General features: G+C 37.3%; 1 protein-coding gene across 2 annotated transcripts in view; it reads left to right on the top strand.

Moving 5' to 3' along the window:
• Positions 1 to 15,210, top strand: part of cUnh18orf63 (chromosome Un C18orf63 homolog) — a 35,004-nt gene extending 19,794 nt beyond the window's left edge. Inside the window, exons 11-15 of one of the 2 annotated variants that reach the window (XM_079602427.1) lie at positions 1,368 to 1,551; positions 7,393 to 7,956; positions 9,308 to 9,409; positions 11,416 to 11,499; positions 14,770 to 15,210. In XM_079602427.1, coding sequence (XP_079458553.1) covers positions 1,368 to 1,551; positions 7,393 to 7,956; positions 9,308 to 9,409; positions 11,416 to 11,499; positions 14,770 to 14,892 — 1,057 coding nt within the window. In that variant the 3' untranslated portion in view covers positions 14,893 to 15,210. The remainder of the gene's footprint in view (positions 1 to 1,367; positions 1,552 to 7,392; positions 7,957 to 9,307; positions 9,410 to 11,415; positions 11,500 to 14,769) is intronic. The other variant, XM_079602428.1, reaches the window with a different exon arrangement.
• Positions 15,211 to 20,551: the final 5,341 nt, after the last annotated feature.

Raw genomic sequence — 20,551 nt, 5'->3', positions numbered from 1 at the left:
TGACTTCGACGTCGCAGCGCTGTCCTCTTCTGTTTAGCTCGCCTCTGGCCTGCCTATATCAGATAACCCGATGTGATTGGTGCAGCTCAGATACAAGCGCATAGTTAATGAGCATCATTACTCAGGATTTCCAGGGTAGTACAGAGGTCTGGCTTAGACTGACATTCATGCAGCATGATAATGACACCTAGTGGACATGAGCCTGCCAGGTAGTCATGGTGAATTGGGATGAACTCTTGAGAATTTAGCAGATTTGTTCAGACTGTTTATTTGTTCAGGACTAGCGTCCTGCTTACCACACACTGTGCAGTACTGAACACTGAACACTGCCAGCATTATGCAGCACTTCAAACATTAGTATGATACATTGTTGTCACGTGACCTCATTACATTGCATGTTTCATTTTGTGAGTGGCGTACAGTTATCTAATGGTTGCATGGTTATTTTAAATATATAATCCTATTTTGTGTAAAAACCGATGCCAAAATCAAATGATGAATCAAGAAAGGGATGATCAAAATAGAAATTATTCCAACGGGTTGCTTCATAAATGGAAAGTCAAGTGTTTTATCTCTTATACCTCACCATGGCTGCGTTTATGTAAACAAAAATGCAGGCGATTAAAACGGTAATATTGTGAAATGTAAATATTACATTTAAAATAAAAAATTTCTGTCACATGATCCTTCAGAATCCATTCTAATATGCTGATTTGCTGCTCTAGAAACATTTTTATTATTAATATTGCAACATGATTATTATAAATGTTGAAAACTGCTTCATATTTTTGTGAAAATCGTGATACTTTTTTTCAGGATTCTTGAAAAGAAATTAACAAAACAGCGTTTTTTTTTTTTATTGTGACATATATCTTAACTGTAATTTTACATTAGTTTCATGCGTTTTTGCTGAATTAAAGTATTTATTTCATTTAAAAAAAATCGTAATGACCCCTTACTTTTAAACGGTTGTGTACATAAAGAAAATTAGCATTCTGTACACAGTATACATTCTCTAAACTGAAGAAATTGTAAGAGTAGCAGCCTTCATCTGTGTTTCATCCCAGAGTATCTGCAACGAGTTAACTCCTCGCCGAACACGTTTCTCAATATTAATATTACATAAGCCTCAATTTCACACTTGTGCTAGTTCTGTGCACATATGGAATCAGGTCTGTATAACATCACACATTGCAGGGACAAATTAAAGCCTAGAAACACACAATGCATTTTTAAAGTGCCACGTTTGCATAGTACCTTTACAATCTAATTTATAACCGCTTTGTTCTTTTGGAAAGCTGTTATTTTTCTCTCTCTCTTTCTCTATCTTGGCAGTCAGAGATATGTATCCTTGACGTCCTGTTCAGATACCCGTTGTGCTGCATACGCACTCAGCCAGTGCAGTGCTTTCCCAGGGTGGACCTGCAGGGGGTGCTGGGGAGCTTCACATCAGATCTGCAGGCTGTGCTGGACAGTGTGTGTGGTTACTCATGTTGGATCACCTGCAAGCCTTGCTACTACAGCAATGAAATGAAGAGACCAGTCACGCAGGTATTACATACACACACGTGTCCATAAACACAAACATGCCATTACTCAGGGACTTCTGCTTACTCCTGCTGAAAAATATAAAGTAACAATCAATTGGATTTGACATCAAGTTCTGCAAGTGCTGCTTAGTATTACATCTGACATTGTCTAATGTGTTATGGCTTTGCTCATCTGTAACACAGATGCAACTGGATGTGTTCCTTTATGGATGTTCCAAAGCCGTTGAGATGCATGTGCTATCCAGATTTTATATTCGTGTTGCAAAATAAGTGGATTATGCAGACAGTAGAAATCCCATTTTAAACAGGGTTTGTAGACATTAAGTACTTTTTGGAAGCTGCCATGTCTTGTGGTGTGGCATACCGTTCTCCATCGAAAACTAAACATTTTTATATAGCATCTTTGCAAATTAATATGCATGCAGATTTTATGGCCTGTTAATTTAAAATAAAAAAAAGTGATGAAATATGGTGAATAATAAAAGGAAATGGTGACCAAGCACAGACAGATAATGTGCTCATTCTCTAATAAATAATGTCCTCATAAAGATAGATGTACATTATCTTATAAATAAAATTATCTTATAAATACAAATTCAATATTTAAAAATGTTTGGAAAAAAAAAATACTTCGAGGCAACATAAAATTATTACTTAAAAAAAATAATATATATAATAAACTCTTTAATGTCATCAGATCATTAAAACCTGCATTTCCACACTTTTGGAGGTCATTTAAAAATGTATTTAAAGCTAAAATCATTTTATACAGGATTTTGCACATTCTCCTAATTCTTATGCATGCAGCTTTTATGTTCTGATTGTAATTAATGTGTCACGCTGCAAGTAGAATCTAGTAAAAAAGTTGATTAAACATGGTGAATAAATTAAAAGAATTTACAGAGTTACAGAGCGATGATAAGCATGTTTCCTTTTACACCCATATCAATTTTAATCTGAAATGTTATTGTTGACTGAAGTCCTTGGACACGTTATACATCAGCCGCCAATGTAAGAGATCAGATGAGACAGCATCTCAAAACACTTCACTGCACATGCAATGCTTATAAATGACCTCAGCGTTCAACAAGACCAGAATCATGCACTCCAGTTACAAACAACAGAAATGTTGTCAAAGACGTGGCCTGGAGGATGATGCACACACTCCACAGTGTGTCAGTAACTCAGGTCTGCTCGTCATTTCCTGATCACGTTCCCTCTCTTCTTCACAATTTCCGATCTTTAGTCTCATTAACTATGAAAAAAATGCCATTTGGCACCCGAGTTGATGGATTTACTTTTTGTGGATGCTAGCTAGATTATTGTATAAAACATTTTCTATTTTGTTTTTCTGTTTCCCTAAGGTATTATTAATACATTCTGTGAATTTAATTGAATAAACACTCAAGGTTAAAGACCCCTTGTTTAGTGGATGAATTATGAAATCTTACTTTTTCTCAAAATATAATAGCTTGCCTAAACTCACAGTGGAAGTGGAGCAAATTACCTCACACACACGGACATTTTTTTCCGCGATTTTGCTGCATTCACTCACAAAAATATATTTTTTATATATTTACGGTAGGAAATTTACTAAATATCTTCATGGAACATGATCTTTACTTAATATCTTAATAATTTTTAAAATAAAAGAAAAAATCTATAATTTTGACCCATACAATGTATTGTTGGCTATTGCTAAAAATATACCCGTGCGACATACGACTGGTGTTGTGATCCAGGGTCACATATGAGAAGTGTTTATATGGACAAATTGGTTGTGTGGTGAGGTCTGCCTACTAAAACAATCTCTCAGTTTGTAGGATAATTGACGCTTGTCATTTAATTAAAAGAATACAAGTAAGAGTTTCCAGTAAGAACAATATCTGATACTACATTAGATCATTTCTTCCATTTAGTTGTTGTTGGCGCAAGGAGGAGAGTCTCACAGTCAGCCAGATGGGTTAAGGTTTAATTTATACTGGCCAGAGCTGAGGGTTGATGTTATTAAACTTTGACAAATGCTGTAAAACGTGATTTGAAACGCTATGTGTGCCGTTCCCTGTGTTGGTACAGATGGAAATCTGGCGCAGAGGAAGCTTTCATTAATCTCATAGACTGTAATGATTGATAATGGCAACATTAGGCAGCAATGATTAACTGACTGTTTAACTCATGTTGGATGCAAAAAAGCATACTAGCTCCAGGATCATTATCAACATACTTGTTCAACACAAATAATCGTTTGACTAAGAGGAACCTTACAGATTTCGTTATCGAGAAAGTATTTTTCCATGTCTCAGAGATCTGGAGGTAGAGTTAGTCTGCCATGATATAACATGATGTATTTGCGTCATTCAAGTGTTGCAATCCATGTTGGAGCAATACCATATTTTAGCATTTTTATCAAAAATGAAGTATGGAAAATTATTGAAATATTAATGGAATAGTTGAAGTTGATTGTTTCTTTTGGGCAAAATAAAAAAAATAATGATTAAAAAATAATATAAAGCATTTAAATGTCATCAGATCATTAAAAATTGCATTTACACAGACACTTTTAGAGTTTATAGAGTTTAGAGATGATATAGAGATTATAACACTTAATGTGTTATTTTATAGTCTGGAGGAATATGTCTTATAACTTTTATAGTCTTATAAATGAATAAAGTTAATGTCGATTTTGGCTTAAGAGACCACGGTTGCAGTGTTCCCCAATAGACAATGGGTCTCATTCACTCATTCACTAATAATTGCGTGGATTATTCATATTTATATGCACAGAGGAACTTCTCATGAAAACAAATTGTACACATGGTTTGTGAATGAAACCCAATGTCTCTTGATCATCAAAAAGAGCTTTTGAACTTGAGTTTTACATGTTGGCCTTTTTGAAGAAATTATCATTCTGGTGTGCTGATGATCATACTTGAAAAACTTAATTCATAAAAGAATAATGGTAAGTTTAACTTTAAGGGTAAATGATCCTTTAAAAGTTATTTTTTTTTAGACATTTGTGGTTTCTAACAGCCTAGAATCAACCATAGACATTAGTCAGTGGAGCGCCATATCATTTCATAATTTGATATGTCATAATGTCATAATTTTTGACAGGAATGAAAACGAGGCTGTGAGGATAGAATACAGTGTGTTCAATAGATCGCACTGTTGTTTAACAACATAGAGATTGTTCAGCTGACAAAATGTTTTTCAGTAGACATAAACTCCATGAAACAGTTTTAAAGTCCCCCTGTGGTGAAAATCCAGCTTTTAATGTTGTTTATATGTCTATGTGGTGTTTTTAATCTGCTTTAAGACAAACCATGTGTAAATAAGTCGACAGCATAGCTGAGTATTTTCTCCTTAAAACTGCAGTGAACCAAAGACACGGTTTGAAATCGCTGGTGTTTCTGATGTCTTAAACTACATTGTAACCAATCAGGTTTATTATTATTCAGTTTATTTAAATAGGGACAGATACAATAACATAGATAAACTTAACAGTCATCCGATGTATGTATCATAGTGTTTTTAGCTAAAGCTAATTCTCGACACTTGTCCCTAGTAGGGTTCATGCCGGCTGGCTTTAATTTTTTCCGTTAGCTATGACCGCTCTGAAGTAGTGAAGTCTCAAGAGAAGCCAGGTTATCCTGGTATATTTTTCTGTTGATATGAAAAATCGGGTAGATTTCGCAATATAGTGGGTGTATGATGTATATTACGATGTTATGATGAATTATATAATATCTCCACTGACATTCTGAGTTGTTCAAAGCATTTTTAAGGATAATGAGGCAGCGGTCAGACTCTGAGATGGCGAACGGGAACATGGTTTGTGTAACATTAGCAACACACTATTAGCTGTTTGATATCATAGTCAAGCAAAAGGCTAATCATATTAATTACCCTTATGTGTCTGACGCTCTAAAAAATGCTGGGTTGTTTCAATCCAAATTTGGTGAAATATGGAGAAACCCAGCCGTTGGGTTAAATTTTTAAATTAAAAATGTTATTTTATAGTCTGGAGGAATATGTCTTATAACTTTTATAGTCTTATAAATGAATAAAGTTAATGTCGATTTTGGCTTAAGAGACCACGGTTGCAGTGTTCCCCAATAGACAATGGGTCTCATTCACTAATAATTGCGTGGATTATTCATATTTATATGCACAGAGGAACTTCTCATGAAAACAAATTGTACACATGGTTTGTGAATGAAACCCAATGTCTCTTGATCATCAAAAAGAGCTTTTGAACTGTAGTTTTACATGTTGGCCTTTTTGAAGAAATTATCATTCTGGTGTGCTGATGATCATACTTGAAAAACTTAATTCATAAAAGAATAATGGTAAGTTTAACTTTAAGGGTAAATGATCCTTTAAAAGTTAATTTTTTTTAGACATTTGTGGTTTCTAACAGCCTAGAATCAACCATAGACATTAGTCAGTGGAGCGCCATATCATTTCATAATTTGATATGTCATAATGTCATAATTTTTGACAGGAATGAAAACGAGGCTGTGAGGAATAGCATACAGTGTGTTCAATAGATCGCACTGTTGTTTAACAACATAGAGATTGTTCAGCTGACAAAATGTTTTTAAGTAGACATAAACTCCATGAAACAGTTTTAAAGTCCCCCTGTGGTGAAAATCCAGCTTTTAATGTTGTTTATATGTCTATGTGGTGTTTTTAATCTGCTTTAAGACAAACCATGTGTAAATAAGTCGACAGCATAGCTGAGTATTTTCTCCTTAAAACTGCAGTGAACCAAAGACAGTCTCAAAAACACGGTTTGAAATCGCTGGTGTTTCTGACGTCTTAAACTACATTGTAACCAATCAGGTTTATTATTATTCAGTTTATTTAAATAGGGACAGATACAATAACATAGATAAACTTAACAGTCATCCGATGTATGTATAATAGTGTTTTTAGCTAAAGCTAATTCTCGACACTTGTCCCTAGTAGGGTTCATGCCGGCTGGCTTTAATTTTTTCCGTTAGCTATGACCGCTCTGAAGTAGTGAAGTCTCAAGAGAAGCCAGGTTATCCTGGTATATTTTTCTGTTGATATGAAAAATCGGGTAGATTTCGCAATATAGTGGGTGTATGATGTATATTACGATGTTATGATGAATTATATAATATCTCCACTGACATTCTGAGTTGTTCAAAGCATTTTTAAGGATAATGAGGCAGCGGTCAGACTCTGAGATGGCGAACGGGAACATGGTTTGTGTAACATTAGCAACACACTATTAGCTGTTTGATATCATAGTCAAGCAAAAGGCTAATCATATTAATTACCCTTATGTGTCTGCCACTCTAAAAAATGCTGGGTTATTTCAATCCAAATTTGGTGAAATATGGAGAAACCCAGCCGTTGGGTTAAATTTTTAAATAAAAAATGTTAACCCGACGGTTGGGTTTGTCCATATTTGACCCAAATTTGGGTTAAAACAACCCAGCGTTGTGCAGCGTTTACCTCACTAAGCTGACTAATGACCTGGTGTGAGTGGAGGCAGGGATAATTAGCATATTTATATTTCTGCATATACTAAATGAAGCAAGGGGATAGAATTACATTCAAGCTATTTTGAGGCATTCAAAGATTTTTATCAAATATGAGTTTTAAGAGATAAAATGATTGACTAAAGGGGGACTTTAAGAGTTGTGAGTTGTGAAAATGACATGATCTAGGACCTTTATACTCTATCTGTCACGACCTCGTTTTCATATGTATTAAATTCAATATGGCGTCTTCATGTGCACATTTACACTGGAACTTTTCTCTGGAAGTATTTTCCCATTCACAGACTTTTCTCTCCTTACATGTTTAGTCCTCTGAAGCCCTGCCTGTAAATGTGACAACAGAAAACAGCAGCAGGGCTGTACTGAACCAGCTTCCCAGCAGATGCCCACGGGACACAGAGAAAAACCACAATAGTCAGTGTGACTCAACTGGAAAACACACTGAAAAGAAAGAGAGACCCAGATCGCTTGACCAAAAAGACTGGACTTCCTCCAACTTGGCAACTCTGTCCTCTTCCTCTTCCACAATTGTTCACTTTACTCACATCCAGTCACAGTCTACACTTCCAAGACCAAGACTTGTACCAATCTTCAAAAACAAATCATACACCCACCGTATGAACGTGACTGAGATGCTTGTGAAAGAACAGAAGCTAAAAGCAGTCGTCAAGCCTCTGTCGTCGACTTGTCTGTCATCGCCTTTCACACCACCAGCTCGTTCTAACCAGTTCTCCAGGCCTCCAGCCCCTGGCCGGATGTCTTTACCATTTTTCAAGGAAAAAAACAACAGCGGAGTCGATAGGATTCTCCCACCCCTGCCTTTAGTACAGACACAGCCCCAAACCTTGCCTGAGATCCCCAGCAATAAAGGGGTAAGTAAGCAATGCACTTCTGAACTGTTTGAGCTGTAAATCAGATTTGATACCTAGGGTTGGGTACCGAAACCCGGTAACGATATGGAACCGGTACCTAATGCCGCTTTTCCATTACCAGTACCAGCTCGACTCGACTCGCCTTGTCTCGCTTTTCGCTCCGTTTTCCATTGCAGAGATAGTACCTCCACAATAGTACCTGGTCGTCATAGCGACACCGCAGGAAACTGCCGTGACGTAATCTTCTACGCCAGGGGTTTTCAAAGTGTGGGGCGCGCCTCCCCAGGGGGGCACCAGAGCATGCCAGGGGAGGCGCGGAGAGTGGTAAATAATTATATTAATAAAAAATTAATTATTTTGCACAGATGGACGAACGCGAAATATGCTTGATGCTAGCTCAGCGATATATGCGAAGTTCGCCAAACATCACCATGATTTTGAGGGCGGAGGAGGACGAAAAGTGGCATCATTGCAGCCAGCGCATAATATGCTTCAGTTATTGTGTGCGAGAGAGATCTCAGGACTGGCGGGGGCATATTGTGTTTAAATATTGGCTTTAACGAGGAGCAGTGGGTCCGAAATTTTAGGATGAGCAAAACACATGTTGTGTCAACGTTGGTCCACATTCCTCTCCTACGACGACGGACACAGCGTTTCGTCTGGCCATCCGTCCCTTTGTAGATGCGCGTCGGGGTTTCTCTCGTCATTAAACCGCGGAGACGTTGCTGCCACAGAAAATCCGATCTGCCTGTTTACATGACAGTCACATTGGCACATATCTGATTTATATCAGATTTTTTCCCACATATAAATGAGGCCTGAAACCGATCTCAAAATTTTCTGAATGTAAGCGTTTTTTTTCCTGTTTACACGGTAATACAGCACATCCGATCTGTGTCACATGAGAGAAAAAATCGGAATTGGGTCACATTTCATTTTTCACATAGTACTGTAACAGATTTTTAGTGTTACATTATTGTAGTTGGGTTAGGTGGCTTAGGTTTTATTGTGAATTTGTTATGTAAATTTGTTGTGTTTTCTATTTAGGCTAATTATTTAAATATATTTAAATATACTTAAAAATGTTAATATAGCCTATTGTTCAATTTTAAGATTTATTTATTTTATTTTTTTCAATAAAAAAGACGTTCTTTAATGTCATTCACTATCGTTTTGAGGCCCTTCATTATTTTTTTTTAAGTATCCATTTAAAAGTATCCATTTGGCACCGGTATCAAGAAAACAAAACAAAATAACGATACCCAACCCTAATGATACCTGTTCGATTCCTAAGCAGTTTGACTAAAAGAGAACCTAAAATGCTGTTTTACAATTTCAATGTTGCTTTAAGAATAAGGAAAAAAACAACAGCGGAGTCGATAGGATTCTCCCATCCCTGCCTTTAGTACAGACACAGACCCAAACCTTGCCTGAGATCCCCAGCAAAAGAGGGGTAAGTACAGCAGTTTGTTTTGTGCTGAAACTCAGAATGATACCTGTTCGATTCCTAAGCAGTTTGACTAAAAGATAACCTATGTTTTTTTACATTGTCAATGTTGCTGTTTGAGCATGAAAAAGCTCCGCAAAGTCCCTCCAGCGGGAGTTATTCTCTAAATCAGTGTCACTGTTTCTGAACTCCATGAAACCCCTTCATTGTAGTCTTGAGTTTTGCATACGCAGAATAAAGGGGCGGGGCCTGGTTGAGTTATTTCGTAGTGTGTTGAAACTGGCAGTTATGGTAAGGGGCGGGACATTTCCCAAACACACTTGAAGAGCTTGACCAATCACAACACACTGCTCCAGCCGACCAATCAGAGCACATTGTTCTTTTCAGAAGGAGGAGCTTCATAGAGACAGGAACTATGGGGTGTATTTCCCGAAAGCATCGCTAGCCAACTACGGTCGCAAGTTCCGTCGTTATCAGCATAGTTTAACGACCATCGTTCTAACAAACATTCGCAGACAGCATCGCAAAGTTGTGTGTTTGGAACGACAGCTCTCAGCCTGTGGTTAGAAGCAGTTTCTTCTTTGCATGACATGTGGACTCAATAAATCCTTATCTTGAGCAAAATAAGCAAGCTGACATTCAGTACAATCTGTATCTTTTATTTAGAATACATACATTTGTCATTTATGTCTTTTTGTTTGTCAAGAGATTTAAAGCAGCGTTTTTGAAGATCATATGTGAACGTGCTCTAGTGCGTAAGAACGAGTCTATGATTGAATCTGGAAATAAAGCAAAAATACCTGAGATATAGTGAGAAATAGTTATCAGATTCCATGCCCATAATTTATAGCAAAACATCTAGCAATAATTCGATCTCAAACAGATTAATTAAAAGTAGTTAGCCTATTACTAGAGATGCACCGATTGATCGGCTGGTGACCGGAATTGGCCGATTTTCACATGAGCGGCGACCGGCCGGTCAGTCTGACATATGCAGATTTTATGCCGGTCAAATGCACTCGGGCGCCGCATGATTAGCATCGCGCAACATCAGCATCACACGGACCGCACATGTAGGAAACCTCGTGAATTACGCCGTTTCACACCGCAAGCGTGAGCGGCACGTAATCTTTGCGGCGTGCATGTTAATCAATGAGTGCATGGAGGAGTGTCGCGTGCGCAGCGGTGAAGCGCGGGTTTCGGCGCTGAGTCTATTTTTGCTGCGCTGCTCACACTCAATTAAAGTGAAATCACACTTTTGATGGACAAAATAAATATGATTTCACACAAAAAGTGCCCAAAATGCACAGAATTTGCATGTCTAGTGTGTTTTAACAAGAACTGGATGTCAGAAAAGAAAATGAAGACTCAAATATTTAAATATTTAAATTGTAATCGGTGCATCTCTAGTTATTACTCCACTACGTGCATAACATCATTAACCAACGTGGTTGAACGACCAATTTGCGACAATATGGTTTCGGGAAACAGTCGTGTCTAGCTAGTTGATTTCTTCAATCATACATCGTACTATGGTAGTAAAGCAGCGAGTTACATCACTGTACGGGAAACACACCCCAGAGCGTTACTGACAGACTGGAAAGAAATGTGCTGTGACAATGTAAAATATGTGAAAAATTATGTGTTTTTTTAACATTCAAGCATGAAAATCTATTCTAGTTGAGCCCAAAAACAAAATTAAGACTTTGTAAAAAGACATAATATGGCCTCTTTAAAAAACAATTCCTTAGTAAATGCACTGTAAGTTTTGCACTGGCAAACACCACTCACATTTTCCTACTTAGAAAATGTACAAATTTAGTGTCTAAGTTGCTGTATTTCTCATGGGACATCTTACACAGTCCACTGAGGGCAAAGATTTAGCAAGACTAGGCAAATTAACTGCTGTAAGTTTTCCAAAAATAATTGATGAACCTACATGAATGATTAAATATGGGTTGGAAAGAAAGACGTGCAGTGCTTCTAATGGATCCTGTCTCACCATCTTTCAGGGAGACACGTTTGAGTCAAAACCGAAGAAGCCCAAACAAAGTGTGCAGGATGTGTGTGTGGAAGTGTATGCGACGAACAATCAGGTACTTTTGCATATCAGTGTACTTAGAATATATTCTTCTATTTATTTTTAAATTGCAAAAATATGTGACCCAGTCACTTGGGTCTTTTTTTTCTTCTTCTTTTTTTGAGATGTATACGTCATCTGAAAGCTGAATAAATAAGCTTTCCCATTGATGTATGGTTTATTAGGATAAGACAATATTTGGCCGAGATACAACTATTTGAAAATCAAAAAATCTAAACATTGAGAAAATCTCCTTTAAAATTGTCCATTTGTGTTCACGATTGTGCTGCATTCACTCACAAAAATACATGTTTTATATATTTACGGTAGGAAATTTACAAAATGTCTTCATGGAACATGATCTTTACTTAAGATCCTGATGATTTTTGGCATAAAAGAAAAATCTATAATTTTAACCCATATAATGTATTAGAGGTCGACCGATAGTGGATTTTACCGATAACGATAGCTAGGTTGGGCCATACTTGCCGATAACCGATTAATGAACCGATAGTTTTTAAAATTGATACTGGATAAAAACAAACATAACACTCCAAGTAAAACAGTGCTGAACTTTATTATAAAAATAAAAAAAAACTATTGAACCATGAAAACATGCTAAATGAAATAAATATATAAATGTGAATAAATATTTAAGTCAATAAAAGACATTCATTCAAACTGAAACAAAAAGTAATACTCTAAATAACAAATAAAACCAGTTACATTCAAAATGTAACTATTTAACTGTTCTTTTCAAGCCAACTTAATTAATTAAAAAGTAACAAAATTTGTATTAAAGTGAAGATGAAAAAAATAAATTACCGAAATCGAATGCTTTTCTGATTCGTTTATGTTTCTGTCGGCTGTATGAACATATCATTTTGCTTACGTCTCTAGCTTTAAATATGCAACTTATCTGCATATGTAATGCATAAAAGTGACCAGCTGGATATGAACTAATGCAAATAGAGGTAACAATTGTGACATTAAACATTCGGGTCGGACTTACGTTTATGTTTGTCAGTGTTTTAACCGCTTGAGGTACTACTAATGTTAGCGTCCTCTCAGCCTCGAAGGCAAACAAACGCCTACTGTCTCTACTAATGCAGCATTTAGTCAACAAATTAATCACTTTATAATGATATGACAAAATGTACTGTATAGGCTACATACATTTGAGCTGTCGGTGCTTTAAACGCGCATCTGATGTCAGCGCTCTCCACGCAGCATGTGCTCTCAGTGCAGCACGCAGAATCACGTGTCGAAATAAACAACACGAGGCACAAGTTTTTATTACACCTCTAGAGGCCGCTCTTGTACTGCATCGTGCCAGCAGACCCTTCTCAGCTCTTACACTGTAATGAATGACAGCGTGCGCTTCTCAGCCGCTCCAGCAATGGACGCAACCAGGAAAAACTATCGGTATATATTTTTGCCGATAACGATAGTTCCACCAGTCAACAATCGGTGCCGATTAATCGGCAAAACCGATGAATCGGTCGACCTCTATAATGTATTGTTGGATATTGCCACAAATATACCCGTGCGACTCGTGACTGGTTTTGAGATCCAGGGTTACATATAATGTTTTAGTATAGAAATATGAATCACAATAACATCTAATTTTCTTCAAAACTCAATGAATAAGCCGTTTAGTTTCAGTGTTGGTGTAGTTACCGTTTCATCTTAGCCAGGCAGAATAGTTTGCTGAATAACAGCAGAGTGACTGCTCTATAACATTAATGAGATCCATTACAAGCCTGGCATGTGTTCATGATCTTGATTGAATGTCATTGAGAGAGAGGATGAGCTCGTATATTTTCTTTATGATGGAGGCTACTAACAGGTGCAAGCCATATAAAAACCCATACAGATCTTTCATGTGTATCATATGTATTGTTGTCATTTCTGCTTCCATGTTATGGCTTGATGGCTGCCCTTGCACAGTATGAACAAAAATAAGTGTACAGCGCTTAGCAGAGGTTTGCATCAAGTAGGGGTGGGCGATATGAGCAAAAATACATATCACAATATTTTCGATGTCCGGACGATATAGATATTATATTACATTTAAACCCTATATAACTAGAAAAAGGTGAGGGATTTCATTGGACATAGAAATTAAAAATCTTTTACAATTTAATGGGCGTACAATGTGTACATGGTACAGTTTCTGGTAAGCTACGGTTTTGTATTATTGCTTGACACAAATTTCACGATTTCAATTCAATTCTTGTGATTTGATAATATTGACTCATTTGGATAAATATTAGGTATACAAGATGGGTGTTAATTTTCTCAAGAAAACAAAACGTTAAACGTTCAGTTCAGCCTCGATTCTGTATCGTCATTAATTGTGTTAAAAGTTGTAAAAGAGCACCAAATTGAACAAAACAATATAACTGCAAAATGTGAATTCATATCAAACGGTATCGCAAAATCCATATCATGGCATAACATAATACCGGTTGTCACGTTCATACCGGTATAGCGCCCACCCCTAGCAAAGATGCTCTTTGTTCAAAAGTTTGGATTCTTTTTTAAATAAATTATTACATTTAATCAGAGTGAATGCATTACGTGTTTGAAAACATGATACAAAATATTTATATTTCAATTAATGCTGTTCTTTTGAACTATATTCATCAATGAATCCTGAAAAATGTATCAGGGTTTCCACAAAAATGTAACTGTTTTCAACATTATTAATGATCAGAAATGTTTTTTTTTGAGCAGCAAATCATATTATGCTGATTTCTGAAGGATCATGTGACACTGAAGACTGGAGTAATGATGCTTAAAATTCAGCTTTGATCACAGGAATAAATTACAGTTTGCAATATTCCTAAATAGAAAATAGCTATTTTTATAACGATATTACCCTTAATGTATTGACTGTATTTTACAGTGTAGCCTTGATAAGCATAAGAAACGTCTTTTTCAGAAATATAAAAAAATCTTAGATTCACACAAGATTTACTTGTACCCAAACATTTGACTGTAAAATCCAAATAATCATTCATCAATTTAAATATTAAATAAGTGTATAATACTTAATGCTACTATAAAATTAAAGCACTTATTGCTCAGTTTAGCATATTTGTACCATATTTAAATCCATGTTTTAGAAGATCATTGTGGACGAGAAACAATTCTGCAGATTCTGTCTAGTTATTTATTAGGGTTTTAAATATAAATCAGTTCTAGAGCTGTATATGAAAGTTAAAGTGAATAAGCTGTAACCCAGTAACTAAGAGGTTTGTTTATATTTTTCTGTTTTCAGCTCTCAAAGGTCAAAGTAGTGACTCTGCAGGCATGGTTGAAGAGTCGAGGGATCAGTGTGAGCGCAAAGGATAAGAAAGATGTGCTAATGTCAAAGGTTATGCAATGTCTGAGTGAAACTTAGGTGTGTTGGATTGGGTTACTCACCTAAAAAAACACACTATAGAGACCTTGAATACTGAGTTTTTGTTCCATTGATAAACTCTGTTGACACTGACAGTTCAATACGATTGCCTTGATTTACTACAGTACATGTTCATAACACATTTGGCTAATTAAGTAAGACTTTGTAAGCTAAAATATGTTGTTTAATTGGATCTTGAGTTTAGAGAGAGAGATGCAGATAAAAAAAAGTCTTTCTTTGTAATAGTCGTCCTTTTTTGTTAGCATGATGGTCATGTGTCAATCAAGCATCAAACTTACCATTACATTTAGTGCAATTATTTATTCTAACTCTGTGCTGTGACTTTAATAAGACCCAGAGGTCTTAGCACACAAATGAGATGATTATTGACATACAGTATGAGTTTAGAGCTATATATAATTCATGAAGATAACAGCTCAGAGGAATGTAATGCTAGAATTAATCTTGACATCTCTTCTTTTGATTGCAGACTTCAGAATTTTGGCAAATATCTATAATCTCATCTCATATGAGATCTAAATTAGGCATATGTACGGCCGAGGACCGTGAGCAGTATTTAAAGAGTAAGTAGCCTATTTTTTGTCAATAACACACTCACAGTATGACAAACTAGACGATGAGGCCATGTCAAGAGGAGTCGGTGGTTTACCTGGATCATATTTCACTTGATTTAAGCTATTGACATAGACAGTTTTGTTGTCGACTAGCTATAAGTTACTAGTTAGAAAGACGAAGCTGCTAGCAGCTACGTGACTAGCTCTCACTTTTACTGATTTTACTGTTGAAATAGTGGCAGGCTAGGACTAAAGTGGACTTGGCTGGTTTCTGCTTGTGTCACTAATTCAACCCCCCAAACTATCTGTATTTAACATGAAGTAGTGTACTTGCTAGTTACTGGCTTTAATTTTGTTACCATACCAACTAAGCTGCTGCTAGCAGCTTCGACTTTCTAACTAGTATAGCTAGTCGACAACAAAACTGTCAATAGCTTAAATCAAGTGAAATATGATCCAAGTAAACCACCGACTCCTCTGGACATGGCCTCATCATCTAGTTTGTCATACTGTGAGTGTGTTAATGACAAAAAAATAGGTTACCTGGTGATTCCACGAGATCGTGGTAACGTTAGATGTCTGAATAGTCCATATTTGGCCACTGCGTGGGGTCATTAATCCAGTTTTTGACCATTTCAAAGGGACACCTCTGTATCCCCATATCCAGTAGCTTTTTTAAATAGCACTCATGGTCCTCGGCCGGCAAAGAGAGTGTGTATGTTTGTGCCATTTTTGCTATCAAGAAACTTAGAGCGATCTAGGGCGAGTTCTGTTCTCAGGGGAATCCGTCTTCCCCCAAAAAGGGGCGTTACCCTTCGATGACGCAAAAGTAGCGTTGGTCTATACTAGTTTTCTCAGTGATCTTGCCAAACTCCTAACAAACAGATTTTCAGTTGGCAATCATGAGTGCCGTAACTTCAGAAAACAGTGATGCAAGGTGACTTTCCTCAATAATGACTCCAAAGAAGAGTCAGAATAGAGTCAGGGGCTCTTGACTGAGATGGAAATCAGGCCTATAGCCACTTTGATGGCTAATGATAGGGTCCAGATTGCGCTGCTTCCTGTATCTTAAAAGAGCAAGATCACTCTTGTCTGTTCTGCCCTTTATACTAAGAGCTTAATGACCCATACACATCTGACTTGAAAAGCTTTGCAGTAAGTGGGAGGTCAATGCTGGAGCAAGTATGCACTTCTGCAAGGCAAAAATTGTTAAGCTTAAAAAAAAGTGCCGTGCATTTGAATGTGAAACAGACTTGCTATCAGTGCACTGTGACTACAGTATTCATTACTGTAATGGCTTCTGATATCAGCACGTTTAATTGACATGTGACTTGTTTATGGTAGAAAACAGGGGTTGGTTGATTTATTGACTCTTAGTTTAAGTCCTCAACCTCATGTCACAGACAAAGAAAAATTTTCTTTGAAAATGGTTCCCACGCTTTGCAGAATCAGGCTTTTTTTTTTTTTTTTTTGGTCTGCATCAGCACATGCAACAATTGATAGATGATATATATCACAATCTGTGATAGCAAGTAAATCAGTCTGACACATTTCATCTCAGAGACTACAATACATATATTCATATGTAGTTCCTCTTCTGTTATTTTCCGTTCATTTATTGAAATCAATGCACACTAGAACACACTTTTGTTCAGGTGCCAGTCGCCACAAGGCACAGTAAAAAATTCCTGTCTCCTGCGTGCTGGTTCATGCTCTCATCTCAAAGTATAGGCCTCAGGACTCTTCTCCCACTCTTGATTATGACTGTTTACCTGAGTTTTGACCTGCCAGACTCTACTTACAACCAAGTTAATATACAGAGTCAGGGTGTCTGCTGCTGTAATTCATAACCTTTCACAATTGGAGCATTGAAGTGCCGTATTAAATGCTGGATTGATTAAGCAACGATGGGTTGTTTACAGTATATATAGATCTATATAACCCATATTACTTTCACAGAAACTAGCCAGGGCATTCTAGCCATTTGTTTTGCTTAATTTTGAGGTTGTATCGTTTAGTTCTGTACACTTTCAGAAAAAAATAGTACTAAGCCGTCACTGGGACAGTAGCTTTTCAAAAGCTTCTAATATGTACCATTTAGGTATTTAAAATCACCCTGCACTCCACTTTTTTGGAAATAGGCTCATTATCCAACTCCCCTAGAGTTAAACAGTTGAGTTTTACCGTTTTCGAATCAATTCAGCCAATCTCCGGGTCTGGCGGTAGCACTTTTAGCATAGCTTAGCATAGATCATTGAATCTGATTAGACCGTTAGCATCTCTCAAAAAAAATGACCAAAGAGTTTCGATATGCTTCCTATTTAAACCTTGACTCTTCTGTAGTTACATCGTGTACTAAGACCAACGGAAAATTAAAAGTTGTGATTTTCTAGGCCAATATGGCTAGGAACTATACTCTCATTCCTGCGTAATAATCAAGGAACAGTGCTGCCGTACCAGCAGCGCAATGATATTACGCACATAATTTCCAGTCATTTTTTTTGATAGATGCTAACGGTCTAATCCGATTCAATGATCTATGCTAAGCTATGCTAAAAGTGCTACCGCCAGACCCGGAGATCGGCTGAATAGATTCGGAAACGGTAAAACTCAACTGTTTAACTCAAGGGGAGTTGGAAAAATGAGCCTATTTCCAAAAAAAGTGTTCCTTTTAAGGCCCCCTGAAATAAAAAATTAAGTTTTTTAGCTTTTAGTATGAATATGTTAGGATTAATGTTATGAATTAGCTGGTGTGTACCAAACCAATCACAAAATTTGCATTTAGGAGATATAAGCATTCAAAACTTACAGTCTCTGTGACACCTAAAATGGGTCACGGATTTTTTTGACGTCACCGCGGACTTCAGCTTCTCATCACATCTCCTGTCCAATCAAATGCTCTCTCGTTAGTCAAATAAAAGTTGTTCTAGCAGTAAACTAGGCTATTTAACCCTTATGTGCTGTTGTGGCTGTTTTCAGCCACTATGGGGTATTTTTGAGTCTTATTTTGGCCATAACTTTTTCCGTGTTTCAGCAAATGGAATGATTTTTGGTGACAAAGCTTATTTTTACACATATTTTAGGAAAATGCTTTGAAAATTTTCAAAAACTCAACAGTACACTCTGGGCAAATTCACTACCCTTTCGTTATGTTCGTGGCTGAAAACAGCCACTACTTTAAACTGCTGTAAAAATTGATCAGATAAATATTTTTTTGCCATTTTTTTTGCATAAATCTATTAATCAACCTCAGTCCTGTTCAAAACTACTAAATGTTTTTAAAAAAATCAAGATTTTAACTCTTTAATTGCCAAATTCATAAATTATGTAACTGATTTGGGAGGGGAAAAAACACAAAATTACTTATTTTCAATATAAAATGTGATTGTGGACTGGATTTTTTTTACCTTTTATCACAGTCTTGGACATGTCAAAGATTAGAAACAACATTGGTTTTGATGCATTGTTAGTTTTTGTGCAGCATCAGATTTTAACTTTTTCTCCCTCATTTACTGTTCGTGGCTGTTTTTGCCCCATTGACTTCCATTATAACCACATTTTTTGATTGCAAAGCCATGACACCATAAAATCATGCATTTTTGATTGTTGGTGGTTTTCCCTGTTGGGAAGAGGTAAAAATTTAAATTTTTACTGTTGATAACCAGGTGGCACCATTAACCCTTTATATAGGCCTGTGCAAAAAAAAGCTTAGTTTCTGGCTTTTACATGGAGTTATATGAAGTATAATAGCATAATAAAGTGTGTGTGTGTGTGTGTGTGTGTGTGTGTGTGTGTGTGTGTGTGTGTGTGTGTGTGTGTGTGTGTGTGTGTGTGTGTGTGTGTGTGTGTGTGTGTGTGTGAGAGAACTTGATGCGTCTGAGAAAATCAAAATATGCACCTCAGCTCTCAGAACTACATGGAGTAAACAAAAACAAAGTAAGTGTATTTATGCATCTGCTGCCTTTTGATAATGAGAAATGCAGACTAAACAAAAACTAAGCAAGTGGATTTGAACACTTGCATGCAAGCCTGCTGGTCATTTGATGGTGAGAAGAGCAGCAAGCAACATGAGAAAGGGCTTGACTTGTAGTGAAGTTTTAGAGATGATTCTGCAGCCTGACCCCTCCAGCGAGCTGCAGGATGTATTGTCTTCTCCCTCTGACACCACAGACTCAGGAGAGTCAGACCATTATTTGGATGTGGCACCCTCATCATCCTCTCTAGCTTCCACTGAAGGCGAGGAGGATTCGGAAGATCCTGGGTCTGGGTGGATTGTGAGAAACGGTGAAGTTTGGTTTTCCACCAACGCGGAGACAACTCCCTTTCTTCAGCCTGCCAGAGGCGTGACTCCAGGGCCGACGAGATGATTGACCTCATTGTCAGCATGACCAACCTCCAAAACGTAGAGCTCTGGTGATTTCTTGAATCTTGAGAGGGACATGGTGGCTCTAAAAATCGCACGACCACTGTGATCATCCCACAGGCAACGTGTGGACTCCCCTCTGGACCTGTAGACGCCGGCCAAAATCAGTAGCCCCATGTAGGCACGGAGATCTGTGGAGTCCACCCCGGTCCAGTTTCTCATTGTGCGGCGCCCGTAAAAAACAGATTGAACACAGAATCAATGTTCTGGACCCTTGCGATGGCATAGCGCGTCGGCCATGAAGTCACGCCTCTGGCAGGCTGAAGAAAGGGAGTTGTCTCCGCGTTGGTGGAAAACCAAACTTCACCGTTTCTCCCAATCCACCCAGACCCAGGATCCTCCGAATCCTCCTCGCCTTCAGTGGAAGCTAGAGAGGATGATGAGGGTGCCACATCCAAATAATGGTCTGACTCTCCTGAGTCTGTGGTGTCAGAGGGAGAAGACAATACATCCTGCAGCTCGCTGGAGGGGTCCGGCTGCAGAATCATCTCTAAAACTTCACTACAAGTCAAGCCCTTTCTCATGTTGCTTGCTGCTCTTCTCACCATCAAATGACCAGCAGGCTTGCATGCAAGTGTTCAAATCCACTTGCTTAGTTTTTGTTTAGTCTGCATTTCTCATTATCAAAAGGCAGCAGATGCATAAATACACTTACTTTGTT

The sequence above is a fragment of the Phoxinus phoxinus genome, assembly GCF_949152265.1.
Source record: "Phoxinus phoxinus genome assembly, chromosome: 24".
Lineage (NCBI taxonomy): Eukaryota > Metazoa > Chordata > Actinopteri > Cypriniformes > Leuciscidae > Phoxinus > Phoxinus phoxinus.
This window is presented reverse-complemented; position numbering and strand designations above follow the sequence as displayed.